Genomic DNA, 20,446 nt, shown 5'->3' on the forward strand with positions numbered 1-20,446 from the left:
GAAGCTCGGCACAGAGAGGTTAGGTGGTTTGCTCATGTTCAAACAGCTAGTGAGGGGCAGGCGGAATACTGGACCCCCTATGGTCTCCTTTTAGCATTTGCACTTTTAGCCACTAAGGAGCAAGAATTTCATTTCAACGTAGAGTTGGTTAAAACAAGTTGAACCCTTTGTAACTGGATTATTAAGGCTTGAGTAAACATAAAAAGATAATTTATTAAATTTTAGAAGAGAAAAATAATATTATTTATGGTTCATGATATATTAAATAACTCAAGTATATCTATGTTCAAATCTTTATTGAAACTCTTGTGTTTAGGAGTTTTCCATATAAAACAGTAAGCTCAACAAGATATTGGCTAAATATCTTATTTTGGAGAAAGAATTCTTGGTTTCTTAATTTTTGCAGCCTGTTATTCATTTCACTTTATAAAGCCCCCAAATGCCAAGAACCCCTGTGTTTTATTTTGTAGAATAGTGTGTGGTAAGGTCAGGATGTAAACTTAGGGGCTATTTAGATTTATATGAGAAATTTTAGATTCTTGATAAAACCCAGAAACAGGAACGAGGTGTCAAAGTAGACATACTTTTGTATACATAGAAATATGTGCTCTCTTAGTTGCCAGGTGGTTTAATTACCACTTAATTGACTGAATTAGAGTTAGTGAATGTAGAATTTAAAATGAAAGGTTATTGTGAAAGCCAAGTTTAATCTGTTGTTTGGAAGGGGCTCTTTGTGAAAGCTTGCTTAAAATAGTACATTACGTCTATTTTCAGTGATGTGGCCATGAACCTTTATTTAGACAGATAGATTCATTAAGCGGGTTTTAGAGAGATTGACAGTACACATAATGAGAAAAGTAGAAGTTTAATCATTATTCTCGTTAAAATAATTGTATCTCATATTTTTATTTGAAGAAGTGTTTTACATATGCTACATTATTTCATTGTAATAACTCTCTCTATGAAGTAGTTAGAGAGCTGATATGATCTGCATTTTACTGGAAAGGGAAATAAAGTTATGGAGACATGAACTGACAATTAAGGACAAGCAAATTTTCAGAATAAGAGACAGAGCTGTACCTTAAAATATCACTGTTTCTAGTGACCTTCCAAATGACCACACATTTCAAAGAAAGCTACTGTTGCTTGACCAGGCAGTGGCTCAGTGGATAGAGCATTGGCCTGGGATGCTGAGGACCCAGGTTCGAAACCCCAAGGTCGCCAGCTTGAGCACAGGGTCTCTGGCTTGAGCGTGGAATCATAGACATGACCATGGTCACTGGCTTGAGCTCAAAGGTCACTGGCTTGAAGCCCAAGGTCGCTGGCTTGAGCCCAAGGTTGCTCGCTTAAGCAGGGGGTCACTAACTCTGCTGCCCCCCCCATCAAGGCACATATGAGAAAGCAATCATTGAACAACTAAGGTGCTGCAACGAAGAATTGATGCTTCTCATCTCTCTCCCTTCCTGTCTGGCTATCGCTGTCTGTCCCCCTCCCTTTCTCTCTTTCTCTCTCTTTCTCACTAAAAAAGAAATTGATGAATTCTTAAAATTTTTAAATTATATTTTTATTTACATGCTTTTATATGTAGTTAATTTTGGTTCAAACTAGGATAATTGACTCATTCTATAATAAACTACCCAAGGATCATAGGTCACCTATTTTGCAGTTATTCTTCAGGAGAAATCGAACTGTGCAATTTTAATACTTTTAAAATTTATTTATTGATTTTAGAAAGAGGAAAGGAAAGAGAGAGAGAGACAGAAATATCGATCTGTTCCTATATGTGCCCTCACCCAGGACCAAACCCTCAACCTTTGCATATTGGGACAGTACTCTACCAACTGAGCCATCTGGCCAGGGCTGAGCTGTAGCAATTTTACACATATAATTTAAAATCATCTGCCATATGAAGGAAGAGGAGAGCATCAGTTAAATAAAAGAAAGGATATATAGAAAAAACAACAAAAGAATTTTACAAATACAATTTTAGCAATTTTCCAACCTATCTTTTACCATGTGTCAAGTTGTATTTTTAAGATAAAACTAATTATTACTAATTTATAGGGGACTAAGAATGTTATGTTTTTAATAAGATATTTATTTTTATGGACATGTGTGTCATAATCAGGAAAACCTATATTAATAAACTTCTTAGAGTAAACATGCAAACCAGAAATATTTATAAAGTCCAGAAAAATAATCTTTTATGGTATGGAAATACAGATTTGTGCCTTATTTTGATCTTTGCATTTTTCATTTCTACCTTTGTTTATAGGGTCCTCGAGAAGTAGTTCTTTGGCTTTCGGTGTGTCATAAAGAGAAGAAAGCCGTGGAGATTTTTTCAAGAGAAATTATACCAGCAGCGACAGGAATGGGTAAGAATGCGTATTTTTACACTTATAGCTCTGAGATTCCTTTACTTTCTTATCACCACCAACAGTTACAATATACATTGGTTAGCCCTCTCACATGGGAAATTGTGGATCTAAGTGATAATCCCAGTCAAAGCAGCCTGGTAAAGTTCATTCCATCATGTGTTTGCTGTGTCCATGCCTCCTCCCCATCCTGGGTTCTAGTTTCCCCATATTAGGGTCCGTTTTCCCAGAATGGCCTCTTCGAGCAGCCCCTGTACAAGTCTCATGCTGTCCTGTGCCACGCCCTCGCCCGTGCTGGCACGCTGGCACACTGCCTACAGCGCCCCTGTTTTTCCCTCATGGCTGAGTGCACCTGCCACGATCACAGGACCAGGCCTCTGAAGGCTTCAGTTTTGCTGATCCAATGAACTTACTCATTCATTGGGACATAACATTTGAAAGGCCTTGAATTCCCACATTGCACATATGAGGAAACTGAGGCTTAGAGAGGTCAAGTAGGTAAAATGACAGGAGGCAGGCATCCTCCCTTGGCTCTTAAGATGAGAAGTAAAATTTCCTAGTAGTAGATATTAGTATCACAGGGAAAAATTCTGTTCCATTTCCACTTCTTTCTTTTTCCTTTACCCATGATGAAAAATGGAGGAGGAAATTGACTTTTGGCAATGGAAGACTTACATTTTAAAATTAATACAAAGTAAAAGTGAACAAGTGGGACTACATTAAACGTAAAACTTTTAGAACAGCAAAAGAAATAACCAATAAAATGGGAAGGTAACCTATGAAATGGGAGGAAATATTTGCAAACCGTGTATCTGATAAGGGGTTAATATAGAAAACATATAGGGAACTCATATGACTCAATAGCAGAAAAAACAAACAATCCATTAAAAACTGGGCTGAGGACTTGAATAGACATTTTGCCAAAGAAGATATACAAGTGGCCAACAGGTGCATGAAAAGATGCTCATCAGAGAAATGCAAAGTAAACCCCACTAAGATGTCACCTCACACTTGTTAGAATGGCTGGTATCAAAAAAGAAAAACGAGAGATAACAAATGGTGGTCAGGAAAGGAGATTGAGAGAAGTAGAGAGAGAGACAGAAAGGAAGAGGAGGAGGGAGGGGGAGGGGAAGGAAGGGTGGAGGAGTGGGGAGAGAAATGTGAACGAATGTTTAAGCTGCAAAGCAATACATGTGAGCAAAATTCAAAGTGATCTCAATAAAACATTTTTACAGTATGTGATCTACTCCTGTGTCTTCTCAGACATATGGCTCATCATTTTTCTTTTTATTGATGATTTGGGAATTACCATTTTGAATAAATGAACTCCATAGACTGATACTCCCTATATACATAGTTTCCATTAATCTTTAGGTTTGAGAGAAATAAGATCTATGATGTGTTTCATTGTTTTTCGGGGGGAGGGGGTTGTTGTTGTTTTTTGTTTGTTTGGTTTTTTTTAAAGAGACATCCAGAGAGAGTCAGAGATAGGGACAGACAGGAATGGAAAGAGACGAGAAGCATCAATCATCAGTTTTTTGTTGCAACACCTTAGTTGTTCACTGATTGCTTTCTCATATGTGCCTTAACCATAGGCCTTCAGCAGACCGAGTAACCCCTTACTCAAGCCAGCGACCTTGGGTCCAAGCTGGTGAACTTTGCTCAAACCAGATGAGCTCACGCTCAAGCTGGCGACCTCGGGGTCTCAAACCTGGGTCCTCCGCATCCCAGTCCGACACTCTGTGACACTGCCTGGTCAGGCTGTTTTTCAGTTTTGATGCAGCTAAAAAGCCATTTCTAAGTGATACTGAATGTGGGAAGGGGTTTAGGAATTCTGGGTACTATTTTTTTTAACAGTATTTGCTGTTTCTATTTTTTTTTAATATTTTATTATTTTTACAGAGAGGAGAGAGAGAGAGAAAGGTGGGGGGAGGATCAGGAAGCATCAACCCCCATATGTGCCTTGACCAGGCAAGCCAAAGGTTTTGAACCGGTGACCTCACCATTCTGGGTTGACACTTTATCCACTGTGCCACCACAGGCCAGGTGAAATTCTGGGTACTGTTAAGTGTTCTTATTCTAGGACAAGTTTTTTTGTTGTTATGAATTTTTCTAATGGAGCATTCAGAGCACACAGTCTACTTTCTGAGGCACAGCATGGGACAGTTTGACAGAACTTTACGTCACTGCATAATGCAAGTTACCAGCCTTCTGTTTCCAGTCAGTATCTGTGCCTTCACTGCTCCTGGCCCCACTGCCCCCGATGACCCAATCCCACTTTTCAGACTGCAGCACCTCATTTCCAGGTGCCAAATTCTGTATAGGTCAAGGCCTTTGGTTTCAAACAGAACTCTAGCTAGTAAGAGCAGAAAGAGATTTATTGAAAATTATTAGGTGGCTCCCAGAATCTTGGGAGAACCATAGAACAAGTTTGGATACTACTCCGTCAACACACGCACACACGCGCACACACACACACACGGAGACGGAGAGAGACAGACAGGTGTGCCCGAGTCTGCCTTAGTTGTTTTGGAAGAACAGGCTTCCATGCCCTGCTCCCCAGCAGATAGAAACTCCCTACATGCAGTGCCCACTTCTCATGGGTCATTTTTCATCCACGTCCCAGTTAGATGCCAGTGCTTCCTGAGAACTTAGGCCATATGCTGGCACCCTCCCTGCAAGAAGACTGGGAAGTGTTGGCATATGAATGAGTGATGGTGAGCCAACCTGCAGAATCTGCCAGCTTCCTGTGTCCATACAATTTTTGTTGTGAGACTTTAGGCAAGGTGCTTAACCTCTAATCCATTCTCTTAATACTTAACATGAGGATTTTGGACCTCATGGGTTCTAAGAGTCCTTACAGTAATACAAATCTGCATCTGCACTAGTTGGAATTCTGGCTCCCAGTGATGGAATCCTTACATGAACCAGTGAAAGTAAGTCAATAGGATTTGTTGGCTCTTATAACCTAACTATGGGAAGAGCAGGGCTGAAGCTGGCGTTAGCGGGTCTGGCTCATCTGGCCTCTCTGTGTGTCCCCTTCTGCTTTCTGGGAAGACCAGCTTCTCCACAAAGCTGGAGCAGCAGCCCCTGAAAGGTCCAAGGCTCGTGTCTGAGATCACAGAGGAAATGAACCCCTTTCCCAGAATCACTTTTGGAGATCCAGAAAGGCTCTCGGATTAGTGTGGTCTGTGTGCCTGCTCTTGAGGCCATTGGAGTGGCATCTTTAACCAGAAGGGTCCCACAGGCATGGCCACGAGAGAGTTGGTTTGAGGCGGTCAGCCACCCCCAATCTGCAGCCAGTGCAGATTCTAAGATCTAGTGTGACACAGTATGTGATGTGGGGTTTGTTTAATTATTTTCACGCCTTCATTTTGTGACCCTCAATGTTGTAGGAGGTTTTAGTAGATGTTACAAACGCCATATACAATGAGTATCTACATTCAGGGAGCTTAAAATTTTATTATAGGACAAAGTAAATAGAGGCATATGAAGACAATATATATAATAGTTTCAGGGAAAGGTCTGAAATGTTAAAGCAGATGAGTTGAACCTTGAAGGGACATATTGTTTTAACAGTTCTTGCCCATTTTTGCCCCAAACTAAATTCCCAAGCCAAATCATATTTGACTTGAAAGATCATTGATAAAATATAACACTGATATTTTTTCTTGAATTTTTGGCCTTGCCCTTTTTTCTCTGATGTTGACTATATTGATATATGGACATTTTCCTTTGGAAAGCATATTATTGTACTGCCATATTTTTTGTCTTTAGCAATAAATATAACAATATGGTCCTTTGATTTTATACTTTATGAATATAGCTTATATAACAGGGACAGAAATCTACCATTTTGTCCTTGAATCAAAGAATAGATGGCTCACCCTAAAATTTATATGGAATGTAGATAACATTTTGAATATTAGGCTACATTGTATTGGCAATTAGATTGTGGGAAATGTGTGAAAAGTTTCAGCTAATCAATGTGGTTATCTTTGGTTCTTCATACAAATGAACTTTCTGGTTTTATAATCTGAAGCACATGTATATTAAGTAGAGAAAACTAATTGCAGTAAATCCTGGCAACAACCTGAATATTTCAATAATGTCTCATTGTTATTTCTGAATTTACTTGTAACACTGTTACATAAGGGTCTTATTTTTAAGTTGATTTAGTCTTATTGGCCTCTCCAATGATGATTAAATTAGAGTGATTGAATTAGATTTTATTTTTATGTCATGTCAAAATTCTTGAATGTGTTTTATACCCTTTTTCATGTGGATAGTCCATACAGATGTAGTTAGTGTTTTATACATATTTTGTTTAATTATTTCTTTCTTGGGTTTTCTATTGCAATAGGCAATAACTACGTTTTATACTCCTTGCGTTCTTGGCTATAAAGACCAGCTTTCCCATGAAGCTGGAGCAACAGTCCCTGACAGTTGCCAGGCTCTTATCCAAACAACTCTGAGATCATAGGGAAAAGAGCTCCTTATTCCCAAACTCAGTTTTGAAGGCCCAGAAGAACAACCTGACCACCCTATTTAATATTGCTTATGCCTAACCAGGCGGTGGCACAGTGGTTAGAGTGTCAGTGTCAGCCTGGGATGCTGAGGACCCAGGTTCAAAACCCTGAGGTCGCCTGCTTGAGCATGGGCTTATCCGGCTTGAGTGCAGGCTCACCACCTTGAGCACTGGGTCGCTGGCTTGAGCGTGGGATCATAGACATGACCCCATGGTCGTTGGCTTGAGCCCAAAGGTCGCTGGCTTAAGCCCAAGGTTGCTGGCTTGCGCAAGGGGTCACTCACTCTGCTGTAGCTGACCCCCCCATCAAGGCACATATAAGAAAGCAATCAATGAACAACTAAGGTGCCACAACAAAGAATTGATGCTTCTCATCTCTCTCCCTTCCTGTCTATCCCTATCTGTCCCTCACTCTGTCTCTCTCTCTCTGCTCTCTGTTCCTCTTGCTAAAAATAAATAAATAAACAAATAAATAAATAATATTGCCTAAAATCCTCTAACACTTCCTGTCCTCCTTCCCTGCTTTATTTATCTTGAGGGCATTTATCACTGTCTGACCTCCTAAAAGTTTTTCAAAAATTACTTCAATTATAGTTGGCATACATTATTATATTAGTTTCAGGTTTACAGCATAGTCATTAGACATTTACCTAACTTAGGAAGTGATCACCAATCACTCCTTGCTTTCAAAAGTAGGATATACTCATTCCAGTAAGTGTAATATAATGGTTTTTAATGACTAAACAGTTATTTGATGAGTGTTTATCTCAGCATTTCTGCCCCTTTCATGATAGGGAAGTATGCTGACCTTCAGGAGGTGGCATTTACAGGGCTGAAGGAGATTTGAGAAACAAGGGTGAGAGGGCATCAGGGATTGTTCTGCAATCTGGTTGGGACCACTGGGTAGATGGTGGTGCCCCTCACACAGAGAGAGGACAAGGGAAGAAGCAGGTTTGGGAGAGTCTTTGAGACACTTCAAGATATCAAGTAGGGAGCCACTGAGGAGACATCAATATATAGATATAATTTTATATCAACATACAAAGGATCTGTCAGAGGAGGGAAGAAGAACAGGGACAGAAGGCTTTTAAGAATTCAAGGAAAGAAAGTCTTTCAAAAAGGACGCAGTGGTCATGGGAACAGATGTTACAAAGAGGTCAAATAAGATAAAAACCAAAAAAATATTCCCATTTGACTTTGCAATAAGGATGTTGCTGGTGACCCTGGCAAAAAACACTTTCAGTCAAATGGCCAGAGCTAGATCTGGACGCAGAAAGTTGAGAAGTATCATTGCTTTAATCATTAGAAACATAGTTGGTGTGAACAAATAAATCTTACATATGGAAATGTTATGCTTGAATACAGAGTTGAGTAAACATAGAGAGAAGCCTGTCTTTATCACCACAACTGAAGTAGCACCTCTCATAGCCTGTTAACCTACTTGTTTTTAATCATAAAACTTACCACTGTTTGCAATGATATTATTTATTTGTCTTGTCTTAACTGTCTGTTTCTCCCTCCTAAAATGCAAGTGCTCCAAAGAAGACAAGTGATTACCATTCAGTACTAACTCTCCAGCACCAAGAGTCATGCCTGGCTCATAGTGGATGCTCAGTACATTTATGTTCCATGAATGAATGCATGAAGTGGGTGCAAAGGACAGCAAAATACAAGCTGGATGAAATGTATCACTTGGAAAAGCTAAACCTAACTTAAAGGGAACCAAATGCATACTTTGAACTACTTTTCCTCATTCGTCATGATTAGAATGCATAATTCTAAGCCCTTACTCTTTAATATGATGGCTAATTCTTATAATAAAACAATTTTGTATAATTCATTATCCTGTTGCAGGTTAACAGAATTCTTTTAAGGTAAGAGTCAACATTCTAGAAAAAAGGTAAAAATTGATGTTGGCCAAAAGTATACATACTATTTTGAAGTTAAATAATAAACTCAGGGAATAAGCCTTAAAAATAAATATCTTTTTTTAAAGGGCCAACATTTTAGCAAAATGTGGAATGATCTTTACAGTGTAATTTGTAGAATGAGTAATGATAAAAACTACTATGCCATCTTACTTTACATGTAGAGAAAAAATTAAATTGGCATTGTATACACATACTGGTTATCAGTCTTAGATATAAATGTTTCTTAATAATCAGTGCCAAATTTTTATAGACTATACTAGATTTTGTATATTTTTGATTGTTCATACATAATACTTTAAATATTAATTTGACATTTTACTTTGCTTTATTTCTGTGTATTTTACTTGTGAATAATCATAAAACCCTAAGTGACCTAGATAGCAGGAGTATGCAATAGGGACTTACTGTTAGGAGTTTAACAGACTTCAGTTAAACTCTAATATTTCTCTAATAGGAAAAGAATAAGACGAACCCTCTGTTGACCTTTGTTTCACATTAAAATGACCGCAGTTTGACACCAAAGTGACAGCTGGTTACAACAGCTTGAGATTTCAAAGTGCTTGAGTATATATAAATATTATGACTGAGCTCATAAGTGTGTTGGAAAACACTTTAAGAAAGGTCCTCAGTTTAATGGTTTGCTACATTCTCCCCTTTTGGTTTTATCTTCTGAATTTAGAGAAAATAGAATAATTAAAAACATGTAGTTGAACTCAACAGAACCAAGATTGAAGGTTAATACTGTGAATGCATATTACTACTTTGTGCATAGACCTAGGGTTCAGACCCCTTGTGGTTTGGTAATATGACAGACAACACTCCCAATTAACTTCATGTAACAAGATATCAGTAATAATAGTATACAGAAAATTCATCACTTTGCCACTTTTTTTTCTATACCACAACATGTTAGGGCAGGGAGAACTCTCAGAGATCAAGGTGGGTCATGGACAGATCATTTCTATACTCTGGTCTCATAGTAGTCAAAAGGGCATATCTACTATCAAGCCTCTATTCCTTAAAAATACCTTACCTTTATTTTTTAAAAAATCTTATTCAAGCTACTGCTTATCATAAACATTATATGGTATCTACTTGGAGTCTTCTTTGCAGTTTGCTGTGGGGAAGAAAAACTTGGGAAGACCGAGAGAAAAGAATAGGAAGCAAGAGTGATAAACAAAAGTCATAATGATGTGGTTTGTTATTAGACGGAAAAGATTAAGGTTATCAGCCGTGCAGAGTTCAGGCAGAAGCTTTCCCATGAGGCTTGCAACATTTCTAAAAGGCATTAGCATCAATTAGTGGAGAATTAACTCAGAAAAGTGGAGGTTGGATAGGGCCATGTCATCAGCATGTGAGTGTAGATCCGAAGAGCAGGGAGAAGGCAGCATCTGTGTCCGGCAGGCGGCGTGATTGGCACAGGTTGAGATGAATGATTCTATTTCCTTTTTACTTTTTAAAAAGATAGTACATACACATAGTATAGAGTTTAAACACTACAACAAAATCACAGGAGAGCCTGACCTGCGGTGGCGCAGTGAGTAAAGCGTCAACCTGGAACGCTGAGGTCACCGGTTCAAAACCCTGGGCTTTCCTGGTCTAGGCTCTCTGTACGGACAAGCCTTTATGGACAACGTCCTTTTTTCTTTTAACACAGCCAGTAGCAGTATATACAACATCTCCATTTTTTGCACATATAGCATGCAAGTTATATTTTTCTAAACCTTGTTTTTTTAACCTAATAGATTATAGCTTCATTCCTCTTAATTTCCTCTGTTCCTTTTAACAGCCATTCTGTCCTATGGATATGACAGTTCCCTGTGATGGGTGTTTAAGTTGTTTCATGTTTTTTGGTCCTATAAACCACCATTCAAAAATCTGAGAATCACCCTTGACCCTTCCCTCTGCCTCCTTTCCATACAGAATTGTGGGCAAGTTCTATCATTTCCACCTGTCCAGCGTGTGTTGTGCAGGCTGTCCTCCCTCGCCACCTCCCCTGCCCACACCCCAGCCACTCCGAACATGGCTTACTGCAGTAGCGCCTCACTGGGCTCCCTGGCTTCACTCTTGCCCCCTTTATGTAATGAGATATCAGTAGTCACTTTCCACATACAATGAATATGATCTTTTCTCATCATAAGAGAAAGCAAACTACAATGAAATGCTATTTTCCACCTATCTGTTTTTTAAGTTTCAAAAATTTTTAATATATATTGTTTTTGTAAGGGTGATAGGATAATAGGCACTCATACATTGCTAGTGGGAATATAAATTAATTCACTCACTTTTGGGAGCAATTTGGCAATACCTATCATAATTTTAATTATCTAGAGCCTTTATGAGCCACCTGTTTATTTCTGGGAATTCATCCTTCAGGTGTCTTATAGAAGGGCAAAATGCTATCCATCTGTCTGTCTATCTGCGCACACACACACACACACACTTTCTAAATCTCCATCAATGAATAGCTAGCTCATTTAAAATAAACAATGGTATATTTGTGCAATTGAATACAATGTAGCTTTAGTGAGCTGATACGAAAAATGCTCCAAGATAGTTAAGGGAATAAAGCAAAATGCAGAACAATGTGTATACTACCATTTCTGTTAAGAAAGAGGGAAAAGATAAGTATGTTTGGTCTGGGCAGAAAGCTGGGTGGTTGTAGGACAGAAGTGAAAAGAAGATTATTGTTAATCTATATACTCCTTCATTGTACTTAATATATAGTTTGCATGTTTAATAGGAAAACATTGTCTTTAAAGAATGATCTTTAAAGAGTCAAACTATGAGCACATGGCTTCTCTGCTTCGCATCTTTCTGTGATTCCTTTGCCTTAAGGAGAGAACCCAGTTCAGGACTCCATGCCCCCACTTGGACCAGCTTTTGTCGGTCACCCAGAGAGTCTGTTGGGGACTTCTTGTCCCTCACACTCCAATCCTGCTTTCAGTTTCTCTAACATGCCAGGTCCTTTCCCCCCGCAAGCATGAGAACATATACATGCCTTTGTTTGTATTTTTTCCTGCTGCCTGAAATGCTTATTTCCTTTACTTATTCTCTTCTTTTATCAGTGACTTCCACTCAGAAAACTTCTCCAATCTAAATTAGGTTCCCTTGTTGGTCTCTCTCATAAATGGATGCAATTACATACTTATTTGTGGGGGTTTTCCTTAGTGTCTGCTCTGAGTACCACTTTTTACTTCATCAGGAGGGGTAGTGGAAGAAAACATTTTGTTGAGATCCAAGAGATTTGAGTTCTGATCATATGACTGCCTAACGGTGGCTCTCAGCAAATCACTACTTCTCTGGGCTTCAGTTCTTGCATCAGTAAAGTCAGAAAATGAGATTAATCGATTTTTAAGGCCCTATGATTTATAGCAGGGGTCCCCAAACTAGGGCCCGCGGGCCGCATGCGGCCCCCTGAGGCCATTTATCCGGCCCCCGCCGCACTTCCGGAAGGGGCACCTCTTTCATTGGTGGTCAGTGAGAGGAGCACAGGATGCGCATGCTCCTGGAGTACTGTATGTGGCGGTGCCGCAAAGTGTGGCGTCGCTCACATACAGTACTACTTTCGTTTTGTTTTTTTTACTTTTACATAAGATATGTGCAGTGTGCATAGGGATTTGTTCATAGTTTTTTTTTATAGTCCAGCCCTCCAACAGTCTGAGGGACAGTGAACTGGCCCCCTGTGTAAAAAGTTTGGGGACCCCTGATTTATAGTATTAGAATACTATGAGGATATAGTATAAAATGAAATACACAAATATTCACTGCTGGTTATACTCTTAATATAGTGTGAAATATACCTAAATATTGCATGCTTGCATAAAAGAATTTTATATTATAAATGAAAGTTTAGTTAACTTCTTTCTTCAGAGTAACTTAACTTTATGATTATTTCCTACTGTATCATTTCTTGATTCCTTCCTTCCTTTTATAAATGTGTCAACCACCTAAATATTCAGATAACATTCAAAGATGTACTTAATGTACAGACAAAATACTGTACTCTTATATGTCAAACACTTTTTTCTTATAATACTTTCCTTGCCATATTTAAAAAAAAAAGTGTTTCCATTGATTTGAGAGAGAGAGAGAAAAGGAGAGGGAGCAAGAGAGGGAAGCATCAACTTGTTTCACTTAGTTGTTCCATTTAGTTGTGCATTTATTGATTGCTTCTCCTACATGTCCTGACTGGGGATTGGACCTGCAACCTCATTGTACAAAGATAATGCTTTATCCACTGACCCACACAACCAGGTTTCCTTGCCAAATTTTTCTAAGGCATTATTTTGTAGCCAATACCTATAATTTGAGTTATTAGATCATAGAAGTCTTTTCTCATTCTTGTTTTTAATTAAATTATTCATCTACGAGGTGGTATATATGGACAGAAAGAAATGTTAGTTCCTTTTTTCTTCTCTATAGCTCAAGTTTAAAGGTTCTGTTTCAGATAAAAGGTTTCTGTTTACATTCTGATTTTTGGAGCAAGGAGAAGATATCCTCATCAAAAAAAGACAACCAAAAAGGATTTTCTGCAATAAAGTTTAAAGTTTCTGTTGGCTGTTAAAATAGCTAATTCTACAAATTGAATATTTAAAATAGAAGAAAGTATCAAACAAATACAATGTGATTCAATTACTGTGATGAAAACTGTTTGCCTTCTTTATCTCTTTTAGTTTTCTCACTTGTAACAATAACTTGACTTTATTCCATAAAGATTTTTAATTGTCAAATTATTCCTCCATTTACTGATTCCTAATTATGAATCCTGCACATCATTTTAAGTTGCATTTTATGAAGAGCTTAATAGCACCCTATGTTAGAAAATTAATCCTTTGTCATAATGGGCTACACATTAAGGTTATATTATAGTAATTTAACAAACCCTTACATTGTAAGAAGGAAATTGTTTTTAATTATTTTTTTCTATTTAGCACCTGGTCTGACAGCAATGGTTGGAGGTCGTCCAAAAGTGTAAGTTGACCAACGATATGCTAAAGTCAGTTTTTTATATGTATGTTGTCCCCCTCAGATAGTTTAGTGGGGCAGGTCTAGGGAGTTGAGCCCTGTCCTCCTGGCAAATCTTGTTCATTAACTCTCCTGAGACTCATGGGAGCTTACTGCGGCTCTTAAACAGTAAACTGGCCTTATCCGAGAGTCACCTGTGCTGATGCTATATGACTCAGAAAGGTGAACTGATCCCTGGGGTTAAAGTCCTCGTGAGATTAAATGGCTTTTCTAGGTAATAGAATAATAAAGCCGAACTAATCTGTTTTTCCAACCACTAATTTACAATGGGGGAAATTCGATTTATTGACAAATGAAGGAGACTTTCTTAGCTTTCCCTAACAAAATTAGAGGGAGGGGACACATCATTTAGGTTAGTACTTCTACTGGAACCTGAAGTTTAATTTCTCTTGGTAGTTCTGTTTGTAGAAAAGAAATTCTTGGGCTTTGCAATTTTCTACTCCTTTGTGTTCTGTCTTTTACAAATCTGTCAACCAGGTAAATAGAGATGAGATAAGATATGTTAAGATTACCGGATTCCAGTATGTATTTGTGTCAGTTTAATCAGGAATGCATGGATTCTCTTTCTGTCTAAAAGTTTGATAAGGCAGAAAAAAAAAAGAGCTTCAAAAGAGTTGTCTGTACTCTTTGTTCTTTTCTCTCCATTGTCTCCCAAACCCTTGACACTACAAGAAGGATCTTGCCCACATCGGTGCTTCAGAACTGCCTTTGTCAAGGTCTCCCATGCCTTTATTTTGTTTAATACAAAGGTCTGTTATCACCTTTTTGGACCCTGAGCATAATTTTGCATTATTGGTCACGGGTCTCCTCCTTTAAATATTTTCTTAACATGGCTTCCAAGGCAGTGGGTTTTGTGGTTGTCTCCTACCTCACTGTCTGACACTCCATCTCCTTTGCTGGATTCTCCTCTCCCTCCCTGACTTCCAAACCTTGTGGTGCCTCAGGACATGGTCCTTGGATCTCCATTCTTTTCTAGTTACACTTCCACCCCTGATGATCTCATTTTATCATTATCTTTAAATGCCACCTCCATGCCAGTGGTTTTCAGACTTATTCCTCCTATGTCTTCCTTGGCAACTTCAAGCCAAAAACCTTCATGTCATCATGTCATCCCGACGCTCCCTTTTCTCATGTCTCATATGCAGCCCATCAGCCATAGTCTTCAAAATATGTCTAAAGTCTGACCACTTCTGATCACCCTCACTCTCACACCCTAGTTCCAGCTACCATCACCTCTGGCCTGAATTATTGCTATGATTCTTTTGTGTGTGTGATAGAGTGACAGAAAGAGGGACAGATAGAGACAGAAAGAAAGAGAGATGAGAAGCATCAATTCTTTGTTGCAGCTCCTTAGTCTCCTTAGTTGTTCATTGATTGCTTTCTCATATGTGCCTTGACGGGGGGGGGGGGGGGGGGGGGTTACAGCTGAGCAATGGACCGCTTGCTCCAGCCAGCAACCTTGGGCTCAAGCCAGCCAACTTGGGCTTCAAGCCAGCGTCCTTTGGGCTCAAGCCAGCGACCTCGGGGTTTTGAACCTAGGTCCTCTGCATCCCAGTCCAATGCTCTATTAACTGTGGCACCGCCTGGTCAGGGTATTGCAGTGATCTTTTAATTGGTCTCCCTGGTTCTACTTTGTTCTGTAATCTTTTCTCAAAATAGAGTGACCATTTAAACGCTAAGCCAGATGACAGCCTTGCTTTGTTCCAAATCTTTCATCTCACCTAGAGTAGGACTGAAGTCCTAGAGGTGGTCTGTCAGGCTCTGCCCAGTCTCTGTTCCCCAGTCCCAGCCTTCTCCCAGGCGCCCACTCTGCTCCAGCACATGCACCGGCCTCCTTTCCAGGCTACCTCAAGATCTCTGCGCTTTCTCCTCACCCTGGTTCAAATGTTCAGGGCACTTATCACTATCTGAACTATCTATTTTACCGATTTACATTCTTTATTACTGACACTCTCCTACTCTGCAACACACACACACACTCATTCAAGTATAAGCCTTTTTGTTATTGACTTTAGAAAGAGGAAAGGAGAGACAAACATTGATTTGCTGCTACACCTGTTCACACATTCATTCTTACAGGAGACTGTATGAAGGAATGAACTGGTGAAAATCTAGAGGTTGTATTAGAAAAACAACTTTCCCTTCAACTTTTAATGACCCATTAATGCTTGGTTTTTATGTGTATAAATAAGGGCACTTCCAGATGAAGAAATCTGTGAATGCTGCTTGGTAAGCCCAAACAAGCAATAGATTGATGTATATGGTAAATAAGAAAACTAGGTAGAGGTAGGTAGGCATGACACGTGAGCAGAGGTCTGGAAATCCCACCTCCCTCTTTTCTGAGCCCTCTGCTATGTAAACCTAATGTCTATTGTTCCTTCTTTTGTATTATATTCTAGATCTCCGGTTTTAAAACCATTTTTCTTCCTGTATCCCAAAGAAAAAGTTAAGGTAAGAGAGACTCCTTAATCTGCTACTATAATATCTTAATTATATTTTCAAATGTGTGATAATAGTTTTTTAGAGAGATATATTGTTCATTTTATTAAAAGAAAAAAACTGTTAATGTCCACTGTTGGGGAGTGGGTCACCCTAATTATCTGTTTGCCCCTATTATGTGAAAATGAACCCTCCCCATGAACTGGATCTGTCTTCACTTTAGACCAGGTAGATAACTACTCAGATAGGTGGACTACACATTATTGCATCTGGATTTTTTTCTCAGTTTTATAAAATTGTATTAGGTATTGTCTTGGTTGTTCACTTTTAAAGATATTGTACTTTGCCAATTATCTTTGGTCTAGGAATCAGGATGACATCCTTGAAAATATAAAGGTCTTTGATAATTTAAATAAAGCAAGAAAAAAACAAAAGAAAAAAATAAATGTTTCTAAACCTTCACACATTAAACATAAAACTTTAGGAGCCATAAGTACCCCTGAAAACAATGAATTTTTTAAAAAAGTGATTATCAAAGTAATCAAAGTGCTTCTGAATTTTTAGTTAGCAAAATTATGAAGTTTTATAAAACTAATGTTTAATGCTAATAAATTATCAGAAGGGAGAGATCGTATCTTATTTACCACTATATTCCTAGCACAATACGGGGCACATCATAATATCAAAAATATTTTTAAATGAACAAATGAAGTTCATTGTAGAAGGCAACATTATGTATGTTATTTTATTTCATCTTCACACTAATGCTAAAAGTTAGGTTTTAGTATCCACATTTTATAGATGAGGAAATTGGTTCTCAGGGAGGAGAAGGGAGTTTGCCAAGATCACACACACACCAACTAGGAAATGGCAGACAGCGGAATCCAACTATGATGTGCTTGACTCCAAACCCAACAATTATTTGATGATGGCACTAGTTAGCCAACACAGATGGTTGCCTTCCCAATAGCCATTTCCCTCCTCATCCTTAATATGAGTCAAGCAAAACAACTTCTCCTTTGGATTATAATGCCTTCTAACAAACCTCCTTGGGCTCTTGGTTTTTGAGATGGTATCTGACAAGAAAGAAAAATCAGAAGAAATATTTCCAGGAGGTAGTCATGAAACCCAAATATATTGCTTCGCCATAGAGCTTAGGAATGGCAGAGAAAAAAACAGAGTCATGTATTTATCAAGATCGTATAATTTAGTTTCTTTTTGGCCATTCTTAGTTGGAATGTGTATATAAGTTTTCTGAGAGATCCAAAATAATTCCTTTATGTAATTGAGCACTTATAGTTAATAATTAATGTATAGTTTTTATAAAACTATACCGCACCCACTTCTAAAAAGGCCCAAGGCAGTTTACATATTAACACAAAGTTCAAAAGCACGCTATTATGTTTAAGTACTAAATAATATAGACTGTAGAAAACATAAAGAAGTTGATGCTATGAAAGAAAGGCCAGTAATGTATTTCCTTCTAAAAGTTATATAGTTTTTCTTTCACATTTAAGTCCGTAGTTCAACCTGAATTTCTTTAATGTATTTCTAGTACAGTTTTATAATTTTCTTCATAATTGTTTTACATATTGAGATAATTGTATTCTCTCTTCATAGTCTGTTAAGGTAGTCTTAGAGTAATAGATTTGATAACATTAAAGCTACCTGTATTCCTGAAATAAATCTAACTTGATCTTGATGTACATTTCTTGATTTAGTTTGTGAATATTTTCTTTATGATTTCTGTATCTGTTCATAAGAGAGACTGATATAAAATTTTGTTTTCATTATTTTTATTTTATTTTCTAACTTCTATTATGTTCCCTTTTTACTCATGAATTATTTAGCTGCATAAGCAAATGCAGCAAGGTTGCAGGATAAAAGACTAATAGAAAAGCCATTTGTTTTCTATATACTGACAATAAACAAGTGGAATTTGGGGGAAAAAAAGCTATTTACATGAGCATACAAAAAAAGAAAACACATAGGTAAAAAGCTAACAAAACACGTACAAGATGACCAGGTGGTAGTGCAGTGTATAGAGTATCGGACTGGGATGTTGAGGACCCAGGTTCGAAACCCTGAAGTTTTTGGCTTGAGTGTGGGCTCGTCAGGTCTGAGCAAGGCTCACCAGCTTGAGCCCAAGGTCGCTGGTTTGAGCAAGGGGTCACTCAGTCTGCTGTAGCCCCCTGTCAAGACACATATGAGAAAGCAACCAATGGACAACTAAGGTGTCACAAAGAAGAACTGATGCTTCTCATCTCTCTCCCTTCATGTCTGTCTGTCCCTATCTGTCCCTCTCTCTGTCCCTCTCCATCTCTGTCACACACACACACACACATACACACACACACACACACACACACAAAAGATGTATATGAGGAAAACTATGAAACTTTGGTGAAAGAAATTAAAGAACTAAATAAATAGCGAGATAGTCTATATTTACAGACAGGAAATCTCAATATTATTAAGAGAGAGTTTTTCTCAACTTGATCTATAGATTCAATGCAATTGCAATTCAAATCCCAGCAAGTTATTTTCTGGATGTCAACAAACCGATTCTAAAGTTTCTGTAGACAGGTCAAGGAATAGCCAATACAATATTGTAAGAGAAGAACAAAGTTGGAAAACTGACACTATCCCACTTCAAGATTTATTGTAGCCTGACCTGCACTGGCGCAGTGGGTAAAGCATCGACCTGGAATGCTGAGGTTGCTGGTTCAAAACCCTGGGCTTCCCTGGTCAAAGTACATATGGGAGTTGATGCTTTCTGCTCCTCCCCCCTTCTCTCTCTCTGTCTCTCTCTATTTCTCTTTCTCTCTGTCCCCTCTCTCTAAAATGAATAAATAAAATCTAAAATAAATAAGTAAATAAATTAAATTAAATTAAATAGAAAAGATTTGTTGTAAAGCTACAATAATCAAGATGGTGTAGTGTTGCCTGACCAGGTGGTGGCGCAGTGGATAGAGCATTGGCCTGGGATGCTGAGGACCCAGGTTCAAAATCCTGAGATTGCCGGCTTGAGTGCAGGCTCATCCGGCTTGAGCACGGGGTCACCAGCTTGAGCATGGGATCATAGACATGACACCATGGTCGCTGACTTGAAGCCCAATGTCACTGGCTTGAGTCCAGAGTCACTGACTTGAGCAAGGGGTCATTCACTCTTCTGGAGCCCCCCCAGTCAAGGCACATACGAGAAAGCAATCAAGGAACAACTAAGATGTTGCAATGAAGAATTAATACTTCTCATCTCTCCCTTCCAGCCTGTCTGTCCTTGTTTGTCCCTGCCTGTTTCTCTCTTCCTTTCTCTCTCTCTCTCTCTCTCTCTCTCTCTCTCTCGCTTAAAAAAAAAAGTAAAACAAAAAAAAAGACTGTGTGGTATTAGTGAAAGAATAGGAAAATAGATCAGTGGAACAGAATAGAGAGCCATGAAGTATTCCCATGCAAATACAGGGGGTCCTCAGATTACAACATAGTTCTGTTCCTACAACAGTGACATAACCCGAATTTTGGTGTAATTCGAAACACACCCTAACCTAAGTATCCTAACACAGTTATAAAATCATAATCTAGGACATAAAAACACAACTAAGCCACAGAAAAAGGAAAAGGACATAAATATAATGCACTGTACACTACTATAATAACAGAAAAAATGACAAAAAAATGAGTAAGCTGAAATACGTCTCAATTTTTTAAAGTTTTTGTGAGATTGAGCATTGTAAACTCGAAATGTCGTATGTCAATACCGTCATAACCTGAGAACTCCTGTATAGTCATCTAATCTTTAACAAAGGAGCAAAGGCAGTACAATGGAGAAGGATTGTCTTTTTCCAACAAACAGTGCTGGATCAACTGGATGTCCACACACAAACACACACATCCATACACACGCACAACCTAGATACAGACATTTCACAACAATTAATTCAAAATGGATCATAGATCCACATGTAAAATGCAAAACTATAAAACTCCTAGCAGATAACATAAGAGAAAACCCGAATGACCTTGGGTGTGGTGATGACATTTTAGATAAAACACTAAAGGCACAGCTGATGAAAAGGATAATCAATAAGCTGTATTTCATTAAAACTAAAAGGTTTTTGTTGCTTCTCGGCCTTTGGCTATGATCAAGT

At 38.4% G+C, this 20,446-nt stretch overlaps 1 protein-coding gene across 2 annotated transcripts in view; it reads left to right on the plus strand.

The window, feature by feature from the left end:
* LOC136406750 (uncharacterized) overlaps positions 1-20,446 on the plus strand; it is an 80,008-nt gene that overhangs the window by 35,633 nt on the left and 23,929 nt on the right. For both annotated transcript variants that reach the window (XM_066386876.1, XM_066386886.1), the window contains 3 exons: positions 2,276-2,375; positions 13,769-13,808; positions 16,262-16,313. In XM_066386876.1, coding sequence (XP_066242973.1) covers positions 2,276-2,375; positions 13,769-13,808; positions 16,262-16,313 — 192 coding nt within the window. The remainder of the gene's footprint in view (positions 1-2,275; positions 2,376-13,768; positions 13,809-16,261; positions 16,314-20,446) is intronic.

Source organism: Saccopteryx leptura, chromosome 1, assembly GCF_036850995.1.
Source record: "Saccopteryx leptura isolate mSacLep1 chromosome 1, mSacLep1_pri_phased_curated, whole genome shotgun sequence".
Taxonomy (NCBI): Eukaryota; Metazoa; Chordata; class Mammalia; order Chiroptera; family Emballonuridae; genus Saccopteryx; species Saccopteryx leptura.